Source organism: Vicugna pacos, chromosome 8 (assembly GCF_048564905.1).
Source record: "Vicugna pacos chromosome 8, VicPac4, whole genome shotgun sequence".
NCBI classification, from domain to species: Eukaryota; Metazoa; Chordata; class Mammalia; order Artiodactyla; family Camelidae; genus Vicugna; species Vicugna pacos.
The window spans coordinates 65,722,291-65,742,009 of record NC_132994.1 but is presented as its reverse complement, the minus strand read 5'-3'; the positions used below and the strand labels follow the sequence as shown (position 1 = coordinate 65,742,009).

Sequence of the window (19,719 nt, the reverse complement as noted above, 5' to 3'; positions counted from 1 at the left end):
GAAAAGTGGTATATCCATACAATGAAATATTATTCAGCCATTAAAAAAGAACTGTGTTGGTTTATTTTATGTGTCAACTTGGCTGGGCCACAGTGCCCAGATATTTGGTCAAACATGATTATGAATTTTCTGTGAGGGTATTTTGGCAAGAGATTAACATTTAAATTAGTGGATTTTGAGTAAAGCAGACTGCCCTTCTATCATGTGTGTGGGCTTAAGCCAATCAGTTGAAGACTTGAATAGAACAAAAGAATGACATCCCCTGAGCTGGAGAGAACTCTGCCGGCAGACAGCCTCTGGACCTGAATGGCAACATTGGCTCTTTCTGGGTCTCCAGCCTGCTGACCCGTCCTGCAGGTTTTGAACTTGCCAGCTTCCATAATTATGTGGGTCAATTCCTTAAAAGTGTGTATGTGTGTATTCACATCCAATTAGTTCTGTTCCTCTGGAGGACTCTAACTAATATAGGAATGAAGTACTGATCACAAAATGAGTGGATCTTGAAAACACAGTAACTGAAAAGAAGCCAGAGGCAAAAGACCACATATGGTATGATTCCATTTATATGAAATGTCCAGAATGGGCAAATCCATCGAGACAGAAAGTAGATGAGTGGTTTACAGAGGTTGGGGAAAGAATTAATATGGAAAATTTGGGGGGGGGGTAGAAATAATGGACATGTTCTAGAATTCAGGAATGGGGATAGCCATCCAACCTTGTCAATATACTAAAAACTATTGAGCTGTGTACTTTAAAATTATTTTATGGCATGTGAATTGTATCTCAATTTTTTAATTAAAAAACATAGAAATGTAGTCCAGATTATTATTTTGTATTGACCCTCTATAAATGGTGAAATTAATTCTTAACTTAGTAGACGTAGGAGGTTGAACTATGCCCCCGCGCTTAAAAAATATGCCCACCCAGAACCTCAGAATGTGATCTTATTTGGAGTAAGAGCCTTTGCAGGTATAATTAAGGTAAGAATCTTAAGATGTGATCAACACGGATTAGGGTGGACCCTAGATCCAATGATGGGCATTTGGATAAGACACAGAAAAAGAGAGACATACAGAAGGGGAGGTCCCATCAAAATGGAAACAGAGATCAGAATTATGCAGCTGCAAACCAAGGAGTGCAGGCAGCAACTGAAGCCAGGAAGAAGCATGAAATGGTTCTCCCTCAGATACTCCAGAAAGAACCAGCCCTATCAACTCCTTGATTTCAGACTTCCAGCTTCCAGAATTGTGAGAGAATAAATTTCTGCTGTAGTAAGCCACTTCATTTGTGGTAATTAGTTACAGCAGCCCTAGGAAACTAACACAAGAAGGCCATTTCTGCTAGTGTTCAGAAATGTTGCTTTATGAATAGCAAAATTAATTCAGGGACAAGCATAGGTAGTGTACAAAGATGGAGAGCTGATACCATCAGTCTGCCTCGAACATTAATATCCTATACCTCAAATAAAGCAAGACAAAGATATTTTGGAGGTAAAATCTTAATAAATCCATGAAGTGAGCATTTACTGTATTAGTAAGTTAGAGAGCTCTCTATTCCCTACAAGAAGGCAGACTTCGCATTCTATTTAAATGTTTAGAGGCCTGGGGTGGGGGAGGGTATAGCTCAGTGGCAGAGCACTGTGCTTAGCATGCACAAGGTCCTGGGTCCAATTTCTGGAATCTCCATTAAGAAATAAATAAACAAACCTAATTACCTCCTCTAACCCCATCCCCCAAAAAAACTTTTCTTAGTATGTTTAGCACCCTGCATAATCCCTGATTCGTCAAATCCAGTCTCTTCTATCCCTTAGCTGTAAAGTGTGTGGATCTCTTTATGCAAAATAAAACAACAGAGTAAACACACAAGCTAACGTCATTCACTTTCCTGTCTCCCCTCCCCTTTCCGTCTAGCCATCCCAGAGGAGCAGGACACCAGCTTTGTTTCCACTTCTCGTTCACTCCTCAGCCTACAGAAACTTGGCTTTCTCTCCGAGCCCTCACTCACTACCACCATGATCTGTGCGTGCTTGAGCCCGGATGTCCCAAAGCCAAACGCCGCCATAGTCCTTCAGTCTCTGTCTCACTGCTGTCCTTGATACTGCCGCTCAGAGCCTCATTCTGGAGACCTCCTGCTCTCCTTACATCTCTTTTCAGTCTCTCTCCTGACAATGTCACTTATCTTTTTGAAATTCTCTAGTGGCTCCCCAGGACCCAGAGGGTAAGTCCAAGCATCTCGGCACGCCCCACGAGGCCCTGCGTGATCTGGCCCCGTCCTCTGCCCAGCTCCCTCTCCCACGGCGGACTCCCAGAAATCATCACAGGGTCGGCAGCAGCCAACCAGAGCTTCCATTCACCCGCTTATTGCATTCAGTCATCACTCACGTTCCTTCTGCTCTCCGCCTCGTCTGTATTTCAGCAATTCCTGTTCCACCTCCACAATGTTTGCATATCCACACATCACCTACATGAACCACTTCCTTCTTTAACTCAACCACCTTTTTAACATAAAGAAATTTCATTAATTTAAAGGGCACTTTACAGGATTTCAATAGAATGTGACATGAAGGGGAAATAACAACGAAACGAACACCGTGTAATGAAAACAAAACAGCACTAGCGGGTACTATCGCTGGTACCCGGCAACGCGCTCAAGACTTACTCTTTGTTTAAAACGTAGACCAGCAAGTGTCCTAGAGGTCTAAGGACGTAATGGCCTCCAATTCAGGTTTTCTCCTCAATGGTGAAAGAATTCAAAGAAAAATTAAAGGCAACCCACTTTTCACTTCAGGACTGAACATTATATATAACACCTTGTCGCGCACCGCCTAGAAACATCGTGTGTACACCAGGGGCACGTGCCCCACACTTGAAAACGCTGCTCCACGCCACTGATGCTGGAATCGGAGACTCGTAAGCCAGCCGCTAGGACTAGAACCATGCGTTGCATAATCACATCACCCAAAGAGCAAAACTTAACTATGAGAATCAGGCTTGCTTGTGAAAAGGTAAAATGGAAAGACCACTTGTAAATAATTAAAACAATTTGGGCGAAAAATGACGCAGATCTAAGTCGTGGAGACCAAACGGGAACAGACGCCACAGACACAGGACGTGACTTCCACCCGCCGCCGCCCGGCCTCTGCCCTCAGCTGTGGGTCCCTCTCACCCCAGCACCGCTTCTGGCCCACGGGGCTGCCTACGGCTGCTGTCATTACACTTAGCCTGGGTCCCGGCTTAGGTGATCTGCCCCACAGCCTCTGATGGAGGGTCACTGTGTCCCTCACTTGAGGGGGCCACCCCCACCTGCTCCCACAACATCTCCAGCGCACATCTTTAGCTACCTTCTGTATCCCCCGTGGGCGCCAGTGGAACTTCAGGCCTCAGGGAGTAAGCTGGAGGCCTCAGCACCTTCTGCAGCTCCTCCCAGTCGAGATGGGAGCTGTGGGCTGATGGCAGGGATTCTCCGCCCCCCCCCCCCACCACCACCCACCACACGCACACCCCAAAAGTCAGTCTCAAGGTGTGAGAGGGGTGTCAAGGATAACTACCTAGGATATTTTCTCCCCAGCCACAGCACCCCACCAGATGCTTTCCTTAGCTTCCCCTTTGCCTTGTATTCAAATATGCCCCCTCCCCGGGGCCACGTCTGCCCTCCCTTTCTCTTAGGGAAATAAGCCTCAATTTAGCGGCCTCATCCTGATGCCAGAAGGGCTTCGGGGCAAAAGAACCAATGACCAGGAAGGGAAAACCGAGTGGGAAATGTGCCCAGAATATTGTCCTGCTGCACAGATTCAGGTGCTGGTGGCTTTATTCCAGATTCCTTTTCCCAACTTGTCTGTTTCCAGATGTGGAGAGTCTCATTCCAGAAGTCCACCTCAGAGCGCAAAGACATCACTGCCCTCAGGGTTCATGACGTGCGGGTCTGCCAGGGATGACATGTGCCTGTGAAGTTACATGCTGCTGCCCGTGGCATTTAAATATTTTTACTACATCCCAAGTTTTAATGTCATTGTTATTTGCATTCACTAGAGAATCACCTCGAATCCAGGACCACATCGCCCCAGCCTGCCTGCTCTCTTCACTATTTGGTGTAACACACCCCACAGCCCAACACACACCCTGTCGCCACCTGACTTCTCAGCGAACCCTTGTTCATTTTCTCTAAGCAACTCCCACGTGCCAATCCCTACCTAATCCCTAATATCATGGTCACCCACACTTTGAAGAAATGTTTTTATTTTCTGTACGTCACATCACCCTGCTTGACTTTTCACCCAGCAACTACGGCTTCACTTCAAATATTGAAGAGACACGAAATGGATCTACTCTGCCAATTTGGGTAATCTTCGCATTTTTCTCACAACTCTAGAAAAATCAGAGGAAGTTTTCAGCTTTTTTTTTTTTTCATAAGGCTGTCACTCTTTTGCATAAACTTTTCCAGAAACTCACAAACCACAACAAGGAAATACAGCTGAGCACTTGCCTTAAGCTCATTGGTGTCGGCCAGTTTGGCTTTGAGCTCAGTATTCAATCCTCGACACACACTCAGCTCCTGCTGCAGCCTCTCCACCTTCTTCTGCAACTTCCTGATGGTGAGATTGGCCTCGTCCCTCTCCACGGCCAAGGCCGAACGCCCCTGCTTCTCCTCCTCCAGCTGGGCTATTTTCTGCCGGAGGAGGTTCATGTGCAGCTCTTTGCTCTCCAGTCTTTCTTTCTGAGTCTTTAGCTGGTTTGATGCAAACAGGGATTTTTTTTTAATAGTAATAATAATTGAACAGTTAGTAAATATAAATGAATTGCGCAGATAATGTTGATCTTTATCTCCACTTCAATCTCTAAACCATCAAATGAGGTTACTGGGTTCCTTTTCCTGATTGCATTTTTTCATCCCTCTTTTTCCAAGAATTAATTTGGTAGTTGCAAAGTATGAGACAAAAGAGCCACAGAAAATGTGCAAAGGCTTTCAACATCTGATTTCTTCCAACATTATGTGCATCAGAGTAAGACTGCAAAATTACTTTTAAAACTATTAAATGGGCTTATCGAGAGCAGAATATAATCCTCTTCCACAGCCCATGACAACTATACTTGCACTGGTCTTTTCAGAGAGAAGATAAAGTGCAAATTAGTAGTGAAAACCCAGACTAATTTCAATCCCTTAAAACCAGGCTGAGGAGCACCAAACATGGGAGTTGATAGAGTTTTAAAGTAAGTTATACCAATGAGATTTTTACGATGCTTTGCTTATATACTGAAAACCTTAGAAGCAGAAGGGCCATCAAGAAGGTGTTAGTTCATTGGTGTCTTTATTACACGCTGGACCTACACCATCCACAAACCAGCCGGAACAGGGGCTGCAAACAACACTTACCATCGTCAGTCCAACTTGAGGAAGGAAATAATAATGGTTTTGAGAAAACCATTATGGGCCCTACGAGGAGAAAAAAATCCCCCTGGGCTTCACACGTCACAACGAACGAGTGGAATATTAAGTACAGGAACCTCTTTCATCTGTTACAAACACTGGGAACCAGAATCACGTAGAATTATGGAGTGTTCGAGCTGAAGACCAGCACATTTTCCCTAATTACATACTCGGCATTTGTAAAGTGTACCGAGGTGTGAAGGACTTACTGAGATGCGGGCTTAAGCATCTTGACTAACGGTGACAGCAGTGCCCACCCCCTGCATCCTCTTTTAACAAGTCCCTTTTAGTATTTCTCTACCTAAACTCCCTCCCCTGAGCTTCCTCATGTCAAACTCCACTCTGTTGCAAATTCACCCTGGTAAGTCCCGCACACTGGTCATTTTCATAACGACACAGTACTTAAGAAGGAATGGTGCTGTATGCTGTACATCAGAAACTGACACATTATAACTGACTATACTTCAGTTAAAAAAAAAAAAGAAGGAATGGTGTTGGACACTGAGAAGAAAACATCAATTATCTGAAGAAAAGTTTAGAAAAAATTGTCGCTCAATTTGATGTCTTGGATGGTAACAGAGGTTGTCTGCTTTCTTTTATAAAATATTCCTGAAGATACAGTAAATGAAGAAGAGGTCAAATGGGAATAAAGCATCTTCTATGAACCAAGAGTTCAAAACAGTTCTTTATTAAAAATTAACAACCTCCTGAGGCAGGTATCACTCCCCCCTTAAATATGAGCAAACAAAGACAGAGACGTCTATCATTTGCCCAGTGTCACACAGCTTGGTGGAGCTAAACTTAGAACCCAGATGTGACTCATTACATAGCCTATGCGCTATAATTCTACCATTGAATTTTCTCCTAAGAACTATTATAAGAAAACATCTGTGTTTTCCTTTTTCTTTCCCCAGTGCCAATAATTATATAACTAATAATTACGTTTTTATCCTTTTCATCCATTCATTCATTTATTTAGTCTAAACTGTTTCTAACTCTTCCTTTGAGTCAGGGAAAAGTAAGCCCTTCTCCTCTCTCTCCTTTCTAGTGCAAGAGAGCTTATACAAAGGCAAGACTGCTAGATGCTCCCCAGCTCTCCTCTTGTCCAACAGTAACAGACACAGTGACTTTTGGCCAGGCAAACGCTACCCAGAGTAAGTAAGACGGGAGTTGCAAGCCTCCCTTGCAGCTAGGTGTAGCCATCAGAACATATTCTGGCCATGAGATAGAAACACAAGTTCACACAGAAAATTCTGGGAGCTTCCATTAAAAGCTCATGCATGCTCTTTTTGCCTCCCTCTTCTTCATCCTTCCTTCTTTAAGCTTCTGCCTGGAACACAGATATAACGGTTCTAGGCTCCAAGGTGAGCCATGAAGATAAGGACCACCCCAGGGATAGGAAATTAGTAAGCAGAAATGAGCCTTGTTCCTTGAGAACTTTACAGAGCAGAGCTACCACACTCACCCTAAGCTGCTTACCTCCAGAAATTTATGTGAGGAAAACAATACCCTAAAAACCACACTTCTACACGTTTAAGCCACTGGTACTTTAGGTCTCTATTACTCAGAGTTAAGCACAACCTTAGACGATATACTTACTTTCCTCTCAGACTTGAAATAGAGGCTCAGATTTGACATACATATTTGTAATTACATGTTTCCTAGCCTCATTGGTAAATATGGTGGGGGTAAATTATTTTCCAATATTGAAGTTTCTCAGAAATTCCTTCTCTCAACATTAGCAATATCCCCTACCTTTCTCTGTAAGTTGTGGGCCATAGTCTTGTTTTCAATGACTGCATTGCTCTCGAGGCGGACCAGCTGCTCTGCACGAGCTAAAACGACATCCAGACGCATGTCAAAGCCAAGTTCAGCAGCCATCTGGTCCAACTTCATCTTCTCTGAAAGTTGATCCAGAAATTTAAGATACTAAACCCAAGAACAAAAATGAAAATGGGACACAAAAGTAAAGTTAGGAGGTGATCTCACAGAATTCTTCTCTTTCTCCCAAGCTTACAGGTGGCTGTCATTAAACCCAGTACAGAGCCCAGCCCCTGACTCCAATGTTTGGTGATGAATTCCTGAATAACCCGGAAGATCCACGTCTTGCTCCTTATCCAATTCTCTTGACTCTCCTGGTCAGTGACCTTGACATTCAGTCTAATATTAAAGTTTTCTGACAAACGTGGCATGTTCCTGCCTGTCTGCATCTCCCTGCTTTGGCTAAATGCTACTGCCACCATGCCCCTCCCAGCCCCTGGGATCCATACATCCACATACCTTCCATGGCAAATTTTCCCACCAAAGTGGGCCCTGGCCTCCAAGGTGGAAACTGGCAATTTTATCAATTGCCACCTTATTCTTCCGGGTTCTACAAATCATTCCAAAATCAGAGCTCTCCATACAAACAAGCTTGGGCAATATTTTTCCCTTTTAGACTTAAAATGCTTTAGAAAATGTCTTTAAAAGTTTTTAATGTATCAAAGTTAAAGGAACAACCTTCTAAAATAGGGCTGTTATCAGGGAAGTCAAGGTTCATATTTTAAAAGGTTAAAGTTACAAAACTATGCTAGGATTCTCCTCCACCTGATTTCTGTGGCTTATCTGGCCAAGCCATTCTTAGAGTCATGTTTACTAAGTGACTGATGGATGAATAAATCAAGCAATGAGCTTCCTATATCATAATTTCATGAACTGGGCTCTATCTTTGAAATTTTCTTCTCATTGCAATAACTCCTCATCCATCTGGCATTTTCAGGCAATTATATGTTTAGATAAGTATCATTTCCTGATGACTGAAGCACGCCAGCTTAAAGCCCAGCACGCTATACTTCAGTCATCAGGATGGAATGACTGGCAAGTGTGTATTTTCCAATTTTGTTGAGCAGCATACATACAGCTTGATCTCTTCTGTGTAAGTCTCAGCCATTACTGAGGTCGCTACTGTGCTGTGGGACCGCAGGCTGCTTTTGTCCCTGCATCATGAGTTTGTCACCCCTTAACGCTGGATCAGCCCTCCTCGTGGAAAATTTCATTTCTAATCTATGTGAATGAAAGTGAAATAACTGCTACTGTTTGTATTTGAAAATAAAACAGAGTTGGTGCCTTTTATGTGAAGGTATAAATGGCGTTTTTTCTATTTCTACATGTGACCCTTCCACTTAGCAGGCAAAGGATTAAAACAGGACCAAGCCAAGACCCCACAGAGGAAGGGCCTTTCAAGGATCTCAGCTAAGCCTCAGAGAGTGAAGGCTGCTGGAAGGGTTACTGTGCATCATTTGAAGCATAGTTTAGCAGGAATATACTCTGTTCTATATTGTGTAAACCTCAATCCCCTGTATTTAAATTTAAGCTCTGTACAACTCTGCTTTTCATTCTTATATGCCTGCTACCTTCCTAGGCAGTAAGGATACCACTGCTGTTTCATGGGCGGTTCCCTATGGAAGATTCACCAGGGACTGGATCAGTTTACATCATTTGCTTTCATAACTGAGAGCTGTTTTGGCGTAACTTCAATTAAAATTAATGACTCATCATAACGAAAGAGGGAAGAGATCCCAGTCTACCTAAAAGTCTTGTCTTTGACACATTCCTTCTATCATTTAAATAATATTTATTGATTTCTGCTGTAAACCCTGGAGAAACCCAGAAAAAAAAAAAAAAAGACTTCCCCTGGCCTTGAGAAGTTTGGGAGTTGACTAGAAAAGATGAGTTAAAACATGGATACAATAAGGGTGGTTATTGCCGGACAGAGCCAGGAACATGTCACATTAAGGATGAGGCCTCCGAGGAAAGACTTCCAGAGCATGAGATGCTGGAGCTGAGCCTTGAAGGGAGAGCTATTCCCGGATGAAGAAGGTGAGGACATTTTCTCAGACAGAACAGCCATGTGCAACATGGGTTGCCAAGGGGGCCTCCTTTCTTTGGCCAGGAGACTGCTTTTTTACAGATTTGAGCGTGGATGTCTTTGGACTCAGTGACCGCACACCCGACTCGTGCCCGGCTGGTCCCAGGAGGCTTCCGACTTTGCCACCATTGACTGGCTGCAGGGACTGCAGGTGATGGGGAACCTGGAGCTGGGGACTGGCCAGGTCACTCGGCCTGCTCGGCCACGGAAAGGAATCAGGACCTGATCCTGATACAGGGCCCTTAACCTTACTCCCCAAACCTTCAGAGTCTTATATATAATAGATATTCAATAAATACCTGTTGAATTTAATTGAATTAATTTGAATCAAAGGAGCTCCAAACAATAGAAAGAAATCACCAAACAATATCCATTGTTCCTTGAAATTTACTCCTGACTCAGAACTTAACCAGTCTACCGAAGTACTGTAAAATTCAGAATATTTGCTGGTAAAATATTATACAGCAACAGATGTTTCCACCCATGGACATGCCCTCGGGTTATTACTTTTTGCTTCTCAAAATTCAAGCTGTCTCGCAAAACATCTCCCGAAACGAGCTCTCCCTCCAGGTGTGTCAGCTGACCCTGAAGAGTCTCCAACTTGTTTTCTGCCTTCTGGGCTCTCTGTAGAGCTTTCTGGTGAAACCCAGACTCATTTCCCAACTGTTCAACAAGCTCAGATATTTGGGCTTCAAGCTGGGAGACCATCTGGAAACAAAGAGACAGAACAAGGATAAGCCTGGTTTTAGATGCAACAAAGTGTTAAAATCCAGTGCTTAGCCCAAGCAACAGAACTATTTATAACACTAACTTCTAGATTCTTTGTAAAAATTAAACAAAAAAAAAAACGGTATTTGACAGCTGTATTTGCCTCTGCTTGAAATAAATCTACATTCATTGTCTAATAAAATATTTTTGATTGGTATTCTTAATTTTTACATAGTTCCTTAAACAGGTTACTGGAGAACTATTTATGGATAACATTTACTTACCCTGAATACTACTATTAATTTAGGAGCTTCAAAGCTTAGTTGGAAAAAACAAGTTTATACAGCACAGCATTGGGAACTATATTCAATATTTTATAGTAACTTATGGTGAAAAAGAATATGAAAACAAATATATGTATAATGAGTGCATGTATGACTGAAGCATTATGCTGTACACCAGAAATTGAGACAACATCGTAAACCAACTATACTTCAATAAAATTATTTTTTAGAAAAAAAGGTTATTGGAAAAGGAATTCAGACAAAAAGTACTCTGAAAACCTATAAACGTGTCATTTTCCAGAGGCACTGTTCCACCACATGGAGCAGATTAAGATTATACAGTGAATTAACCTTGCTGAGTAACCTTGAGACATTGTTGGGAATTCAAGTGCAGAAAGGTATTTTTTTCAAGCTTCTAAAAGCTCTCTATTGACTACTGGTTACTTATGTGCTAAACTCAGTGGTTCTGCATCTGTCCTGCAGAGTCATGGAGTAAGGTCATCACTGTAGCATTTGAGAGGTCAAAGTTCCTTTAACATGGTGACTCTAAATCGGGTCAGTAGTGGAGAGCAAGAAGGCAGGGGAATCTGATTACCACCTCCTCATCTAGAGCATAAAACCACTGCTTCTCCATTAAAGGCCCCAAGACTCCATGCCCCCTACCTAGCCACAGACTTCCATCCTTTCCAGGCGTTTCTCTTTGTCCTGACCTTCCCTTAAACCAAGAACATAAATTTACTGAAAACCTCCGGCACACTTGGAGAATATTCATACTGAGTCTACTAAATCCACTTTTCAGAAAATGTTGAATTCAATAAAAACACCAAATCTGAGGTGATCAATTGGTTTGGTTTTGACTGTTTTAGAAGAAGAAGAGGGGAAAGTAGTAGATGTTTGCATGATACTCAGTACCATTCTCACAGAAAGTGAAATATCCTGACAGTTTCAGACTTACCGTCTTAAGTTGAAAAAAATGTCTGTTTGCCTATCTACAAACAACCAAGCTTAAAGGCAAGAAGACATTCAAGCTGCCTTCAAACATTTTGAAAGGCTATTACATGGAAGAATATGGATTTGTTCTGAGCTGCCCTCAGAGCTCAAATTGAGGACAACAGGTATAAATCAAAGAATCATATTTTGATGTAACAATTTCCCCCAGCCCCCATAATTTCGAAGAAAGCAAACTCACTGTAAAAGGTTCATTAAGGACAAAACAAATGTAAATAAGAGAAAATTAATCCCTATGATCCCACCATTCAAAGGCAACAACTATAAATATTTAAAAACAATTTATTTTTATGTATTGCTAAATATAATAGCAAAAATGCAACTCTGTATTTTCGTTTTTACCTCGTATTTTAAGCATCTTCTCACATCAGGTAGTGGATGCCCAGTTGCTAGAAGTGGCTAGAAGTCAGCCAACCACTTGTCAAGAATGTTACGGGGTGGACTGAAGTGCTACAGTCAGGAAGGGGAAACTCCTTGCTCTCTGAAACTCTCCAATTTCATGCTTCAAGGTCCTAGGGCTATAATTCAATTAGTCCTATACTTCTGTAGGTGCTTAAAATCAGATATTTGATGGCAAGCTGCTCAGTATCATATCTAAGGAATTACATTTCCTAAGGAAATTGCAAATTTCGTTATAGACTATGAGACCCTAAGAACTCTCATTTCGTATTTCCTACCCATAGTACTAATAGTAGGTCTGACCTTAATGATGCATTAAAGACAACAGAAAAAGAAACCTATGAAACAGGGGCTATTAGACAACAGCCTCGAGATACTGTCTCCTAGGGGGCTATCTCATGATACCATGTTACACAAGGGAATGACACATGTTTCTGTGCAACTGGAAACGTGGTTTTACATTGGACTCCAAGTGGAAAGTAAGTCTTCCTACCTGAAGATTCTTGAACACTTTCCCTGTCTCACGGTTGATCTGACTAAAAGAATGACGCCAAAGAGAAAACAGACGCAGAAAATCTCAACTGGAGAAATGGAAAACCGTGTGATCACTGAGCCACAGTCGGAATGCTGCAGATCTTACCAGAGGAGAGCAAGGTCTTCCATGGAAACCAATCAGTCAAGACCTTGGGCAATTGCAGCAAGCTAGACTAAGCGAGTGACAATGACCCTGAAGGAAGAAGCAGCCATCTGATGTAGACCAGACTGTGGGACGGGGACTGATTTCAAGTCCTCACGCTACCACTTCCCAACGTGTTCACTGAAGCAAGGAATTAACCTCTCTGAAACTCAGACTTTGCTATGACGATTAGCTGAGCTAAAATTAGGTAATTTGAGTAGCACAGTATTTCATGCCCAACCGAAGCTCAACACATTGCATCTACTTTTATCATCAGTATTGTTCCTCCAGGATGTGGGTTCAGGCAATCCTACGCTTTTGCCATGAAGTGTTCAAGGAGCCCTTCAGGAATCGTCAGTATCATGTTTCTAAACTCTTTCCAGCCAATACAGCGTGTTTTTCAACTAGAAGTCTTTCTGGGAAGGACAAACAAGGAACAAGTGTATTGAATCAGAGGTGAGAGGATCCCTCCTGCATCCTCATCCTGTGTGGACCTGAGAGGGTTTCATGGAACTTGCAGAATCAGCAGAGTATAACTTGTAAAAACACCAGCATGGCTGAACTGTGCAGAATCTACCCAGTTGCCCTGCTAAGATTCTGGCATCCAGAGAGGAGCAAACAGGGGTGAACTTTCCCATATGCTATGCACCACAGAACTTAGCTTCATAAGCTTATCTAGGTCTCTGTGCATATGATGCCACCAAGATATTTCAGAGCCAAATTTACATAAATTTACTCAAATAAATTAACAGTCCAGTCTGACTCAGTTCTTAGGAACATCAAATACCAGAGCCTGGGTGAATATATGTGTCCTGCCAAAATGTAAAATTGTGTTGTGTGTTTTTCATGCCAAGAAATCTAAAGAATCAGTAGGATTTTCTTTCCTTTTTTTCCCTCTGTTTTCTTAGTATCATCTGTAAACACATCCCTGATGTTCTGCGGGAGAAAATGTGCCGGGAATTTCAACCCTAGAGATGCACGGGGCAGGGGGCTGGGGAGGGGGGAGACTGTCATCAACAATACATACCTCATTTTAAAACAACAGCAACAAAAAAAGGCACTGAAATAACCTATATTTCAAAAACAAGCAGCTTGGATTTTGGCAGTGAAGTCATAATGCCCTAAAAGAATTAACTGACTTTCCAAGGACAAGCAACTGTTGATTGTACCAGAGAGGCACGTTTGCCCTAGGATTAAACCCAGTGGAAACCCAGGAGCTCTAAACTGAAGAAAGAAGCTCTTGGGTCACTTAAGGGTCAGTGCCCTTTGGACATAAATAGCTCTTTTCTGATTAGTCAAGCTAGAGTTTTCACTTAGGAGATACATAAAATCAATCATCAGGAACCAATCAAATTATCCTTCCTTCTTGTCAATACGCACGGCCAACACTACAGACTGGCTCACCCCCCACCACTGTGTATGTCAACTTTTGTTGTGGTTTGAACTGGGTCCCCCAGTGCCTCAGAATGTGACCTTATCGGGAAACAGAATCTTTGCAGAGGTAGTCAGGTGAGGTCATGAGGATGGGCCCTAATCCAGTATGACTGGTGTCCTTATTAAGAGGGGAATTATGGACAGAAAGACACATGCAAATGGGAGGAAAATGATGTGAAGACACAGAGAGAGTGTGGCCCATAAGCAAGGAATGCTTGAGGCAACCAGAAGCCAGGTGAGAGGCCTGAGACAGATTCTGCCTCCCAGCACTCAGAAGACACTAGTCCTGCTAACACCTTGACTTTGGACTTAGAACGTCCAGGACTGTGAGACACATCTCTGTTGTCTAAGCCACCCAGGCAGTAGTACCTGGTCACGGCCATCCTGGGAAAGTAATCCACTGCAGAGGCTGGGAGAGCTCGAATCTCCACCTGCACACGTCCCCCGATGCCCTTGTAGCCAGGGCTGATGCTGCAACATAACAGCGGACAACTAAATGTCAGTGGAAGTCAACTTGAAGCTTCTGGGTAAATGTCTGGCTTAGGATTTTGGAGGATTAAGAGCAGAGCAGGATGATGAGATCAGAAGAGGGAGTAAGGGAGTTGTGGAAACCTCTCAGGTCCTTTATGGCATCAGGTTGGGTCCCCACAGCTCCCACACGGAACTAAAAAAAACTCCAGTGGAGGAAAGATAGCCCTGTGTGTGCTCTAAAGCAGAAGGGAAGATAAATGTTTGTGAGCTTGCACTGATCTGTCTATAATGAAGAGGATGACATGGAAATCACTCATGGTCCTGTCCTCTCTGCACAGATCAATTCTCATCAGTGATCAGGCAATCTGGAAACATCTAAAAGTAAGAAAAAAAATTTACCTCAAAATTCTAAACTAAAATGTGAAAATGTCACAGCTTTCTGTCATTATTTCAAAAATACCTGTTACAAGTGTCTTGAAATTTTAAGGCTAAATAATACTCACTTAGGTAATTCCTAGGAATCCAACAGTAGAACATTCCTCTAAGAGAGCGGTTTTCCACTAGGGGTGATTTCACACACACCCCCTCCAGAGACATCTGGAAATGTCCAGAGACATCCTTAGTTGTCATAAATTGGGGGGAGGAGAAGGCACTGTTGGTATCTAGTGGGTAGAAGCCGGAGATGCTGTTACATCTGACAATGCACAGAACGGCCTTCACAACCACGGATTGCCCAGCCCAAAATGTCAACAGCCAAGAAACCCTGCCCTAAGATATAGTAAGGCCTTTTAAGAAGAAAATTAGATTTTGCTGTCATCAGAAAAAGCAAGGAACAAGTAGAAATGACTTACTGAAAAAGTGTGGGTGGTGTCCTGAGTTCTACCGAGAATTGCAAATACAGGAGAGTGACAATGAATAGCAAAGAGGTAAACAAGGAAAGCAAAACGTTCAGGAGGTAGGAATCACCGCGCAGGGGAGAATTTGCCAGGCCCAGGGCACGTGGGTATTGCTCAACTGTTGCCTGTGTGTTTATCCACGGCAGCTGGCAGGAGGATGCAGCCTTCTCAACAAACAGATTCATCAATCTGTAAAGCTCCCATTCTTCAGAAAGATTTCTAAGACAATATATGAAATCCATTTTCTCCTGATTTTACTTGAAGATGAGTCACACAAAACGCCAGCTATACGCTTGATTTCAAGCTTTTAAATAGTGAGAGCAGCTATTGAAAAAAATTACAGGGTAGGAGAGGCAGACAAAGGCACTAAAAAGACTGAATCATTCTCATTTTTATGGGGAGAGGGGGGGAGGGCATATCCAGCTTAACCAATTTACATCATTTTCCTTTAGAAAATAAACATATACATCATGCTGACAATTTTATGCCATGTTTCACATGCTGGAATTAAAATAGTCTTAGGAAAACATTTGGAAAAATAGAAGAGGGAAGCAATAAAATGAAATGGCAAAGCTCCATTAGCTATTGAAGTACGTCTATCACTGTTCAAGGTAAATCACTTAGTGAAGTTTTTCTCAGTCTTGTAAATAATTTCCTTCCCCAATTCAGTACCTATACATGTACTGAATCACAAGATAAACTGAGTCCCTCTCAGACCCACACATGTTCTGGGGGGAACATTTTATACCTACAAAGAGAATCCTACACTTGGACAAAGGAGTCACCAGGGCTGCTCCTGGAGCACCTGTGAAATTTGCAGTTTCTAAAAGGAATTAAACACGTGTTATCATTAGAGGAAATTTACAACTGCAACCGTGAACTCTGAGTTAGTGATCACTGAGTTTTTTAGGAACATTAAAAGATGGAAAAGTGCCTTTTTTTCTCCTTTTGAGTAGAAAATGAACTCAAGAGAAAAAATAATTCCTAATGGAATGATACACAGAATTTATTTACTTTAAAACCCCAATAATTAGGACTTCAATAATCTGGATTTGATGATAATTTAAATAGAGTCTGGGCTGAAGTTGAATCAGTTAAGCAAAGCTTTATAAAAAATGAGAATTACTAATAACATAGGATAAAATTAAGCTTCAATCGTATGTGCAATTTAAACCATTTTCCTCCACTGGTTAAACAGGTCCCCTAAAAGACTGCTCCAGGTACCAACACATTAGGAAAAGGAGCAAAGAAAGGAGGAGGAGAGAGGAGGAGGAGCCAGGGCAGCAACAGTTAATATTTATTGTTGCTATTTGCCAGGGTAGTAAGGACTTCATAACAATTCTTTTTCATTTAATGGTCACGACAAACAATAACCTTAAGCGGCAGATCCTGTTACAGGTCCAGGAACTCTTATCTGCAATTCCAAAATCCAAATGAATCTGAAAGCTGACGGTTTTTTTCCAAAACTCATTTGCTGGCAAAGCTTGACCTGACCGGATTTGGCAACAAACCCTGACCTGAAGTGACCAGGGCTATTCATAGTCTTGATAGATCCCACGCAGTGGGGTTGCTCACAGCTTTTGCTGCATAAGATGCATGTGATTAATTGTGGGGTGCTGCCCTGGACCCCACTGACGAGGAATGTGTAAGAGTGCTTTCTGTTCGCTTTCTCGGTACTATTTTACCTTCCTAAACCCTGAAAAATTCTGAATTCAAAGCCATAGCAGGCCCCAAGGGTTTCAGATAAGGGGTGTGGACCCTGGGCTGTCCCTGTCCAGCGGGCAAGAAAACAAAATCTCAGAGGCCGTCATCTCGGGAAGCTGCCCAAGGTCACATCTGGAGCGAGTGAGTGTGCGGTGGAGACAGGACTCAGCACGGGCAGCTCTGACTCCAGGACTCGCAAAGCAGTGAGCTGTAGGGTTTAGGAAGTACAACATAAAATTGAAAGTAGTAAAGCCATACTTAATGCTACTTTTAACTAAGAGAACTCACTCACTCAGTATGCAACATGAAGGCACGGAAGCTGGGAAGCAGCCATCACCCACTCACCCGTTTCCCGCTCTCTTCCCGGCTGCCCATCTCTCGAATCCTCTCCAAAAGGACGTCCTCCGTGGGCCTCACTGTGCCCCAGCTGCCCCCCAGCAGGGCTGCAATCTTCTCCTTAAGTGAGGCGTACTGGCTCTGCGAGGCTGCTGCTGCTTCCAAACTGGCCTTCAAACTCTTCTCCAGCTGGAAAGAGCTTGTCTTCAAGAGACTCAGCTCCTGCTTTGAGGCATCCCAGACCCGCTGGCCAGCAAGCAGCCGTTCTTGGAAGACCTTAACTTCCCTCTCAAGGGCTTCTTTTGCCTCTACAGCACTGAGCAAGTCCTGAAACAATTAACGGAAGGTGAAGACAATCACATTAGCAGCCAATGAGGGGCAGCTGCATCCGCTTCTCATTTACCTGGCTTGCTAATGATTTCAAGGAGTTAGGGTTAAACGCTCATTCCATGTTTAATTCGAGGTGCCCTATCCTCTCTTCATAAAGTTATTCCATTCTAAAGCTATGTTAGGTGAATTTAGGTGTCTGAGAAAGAGAAGGGATACAAAACCAGGGCTAGGAAAAAAAGGGGGGGGAACTCATATGTAAGCCTTTTCTATGTGGACCTCTGGGAAGTGTTCATAAAAACAAATTGTTGGCTCACACACTAACAGATTCGATCCACATACAGAGTATGTTTACAGAGCTATGCGTTCTCAAGTTAGGTATACATGGAAATTGATTTTCAGTAAACACTAAACCCTCAGAGTCCTAATTAGTCGCTGAAAGTTATTTGAATAAAGATGCCTCCCCTTAAAACCATTTTAAATAACAGAGTAGGATGATCATAAAACACCATTGCATAAAGGAGAGCAAGATCTTCTTTTCAATATTCATTGACTGTGTATCCCCTTGACTCATAAAGACAAAACTAATGCTGATAGAATCTGAAGAAAGGAAACAGAAAGGAGTAGTCATTCGGTGGGTGGTAGGATTAACAGCAGAAGAACATAAAGTACCATACTGAGAAGAATAATTTTAAAGAATATGATAGGTATGATTAGGTTTGTAAAAATAATAAAGGCATAGAGAAAGTTACTGGTGGACCTACTTCTATTTATCATATCCAGAATGGTCCAAAGAGGACTAAAAAGGATATCTTTAAAATTCGTTTTAAGGAAAAAAAAAAAACACTTGTTGACAAGTTCCAAAATAAATGAATTCACATCAAATATGATTAAGCAGTTGGTTAACCAACACTGCTATAGTATTGCAGTCTCGTTAAATAGCAAACACATTTTTGGTTTATATTTAAAATAGTATATTAGGGGCAAAAATAATGAAAAAGAAACACAGTATCCTCGAATAACAGATTCCACATCTAAACTGACCAGTGACATTTCAGGCTGCTGGTTAAAATGCAATCATCCCTTAAGCATTAGACCTGGACTTTAAAAGCAATTTGTCTCCACCAACAGTTTGAAGGCAGGAAGAATGTTATTTGAAATGTCACTTCCTGCTTTTTATTTTAAAAGAAGAGAAAAAAAGAGAAGGAGCATCTTACTGTTTAAATTTCTGGTGATTTTTCAAAATCATAGAAGTCTTGGGCATCAATTTGAGTGAAAAGTCACCAAGCGGATACAGGCAGTCAGAGAAGCTGCGCCTTTCAGAGATGTAATAACTGAACTAATGACAGAACCTATTTTGTGAAATGCTTTGCTTTTCCGGGTCCTGGCAAACAGCTCCGCTTCCCGCTCCCTTTCCAAATCAGTCCTCTTTGCCGAGAATCCCCACTACTATTGCTAATTAAATTATATAGAGAGTCGAGGACAGTATCACAAATACAATATTTTAACACTGCAGATTTCTTTTCAGATAGCAATACTATAGCTGCTCAGTTAGAGTAATGAGCATCAGCACTGCTGATAATAAATTGGGCACATATTTCACTTGGAAACGACAATCTAAAGTGTGGCTGGAAAATTGCAGTCCTAAATTCAATGATGCAGGCATGAAAATTAATCCTAATCCCCTTACAGTTCTAAAGCCCTATATGAAATTATATATTAACTTTTATATTGAAAGAAAGCCCCTAATGCAAAAGAGAGGAGTCTCCATGAACAAGGGAGAGAGATTTTCAGTCAAGAATTTACAAAAGGTCCTAAAAATATACACATAAAAATATACATCAGACACTTGAGCCCTATGGACTTACTGTCAGTTTGGAATAAACTAATCGGTTGGCAGCTTACACCAGGAAACCAATAAACACAATTAAAATATTTTAGCTATGAGGAATTTTTTCCACCCCAATATTAGACTGTTGTCTCACGGCCTTAGAGACAACGGCCAAAACAGTCCTCTTTAACAAATCCAAAGCACCAGTGCTTATGTCTCATAAAAATCAGAAAATTCTTCTGTAGTCATAGAATATAGTGGCGGCAGGCCAGATTTTTTTTTCCTGAACACATTTCAGCCTAGTAGACTATATG

At 42.1% G+C, this 19,719-nt stretch overlaps 1 protein-coding gene across 3 annotated transcripts in view; it reads right to left on the bottom strand.

The window, feature by feature from the left end:
* Nucleotides 1-19,719, bottom strand: part of CCDC170 (coiled-coil domain containing 170) — an 87,774-nt gene that overhangs the window by 19,678 nt on the left and 48,377 nt on the right. For 2 of the 3 annotated variants that reach the window (XM_072966050.1, XM_072966049.1), the window contains exons 6-9: nt 17,257-17,574; nt 9,839-10,039; nt 7,180-7,353; nt 4,483-4,725 (exon numbers count right to left, since the gene is read on the bottom strand). In XM_072966050.1, the coding sequence (XP_072822151.1) occupies nt 4,483-4,725; nt 7,180-7,353; nt 9,839-10,039; nt 17,257-17,574 (936 nt within the window). The remainder of the gene's footprint in view (nt 1-4,482; nt 4,726-7,179; nt 7,354-9,838; nt 10,040-17,256; nt 17,575-19,719) is intronic. The other variant, XM_072966051.1, reaches the window with a different exon arrangement.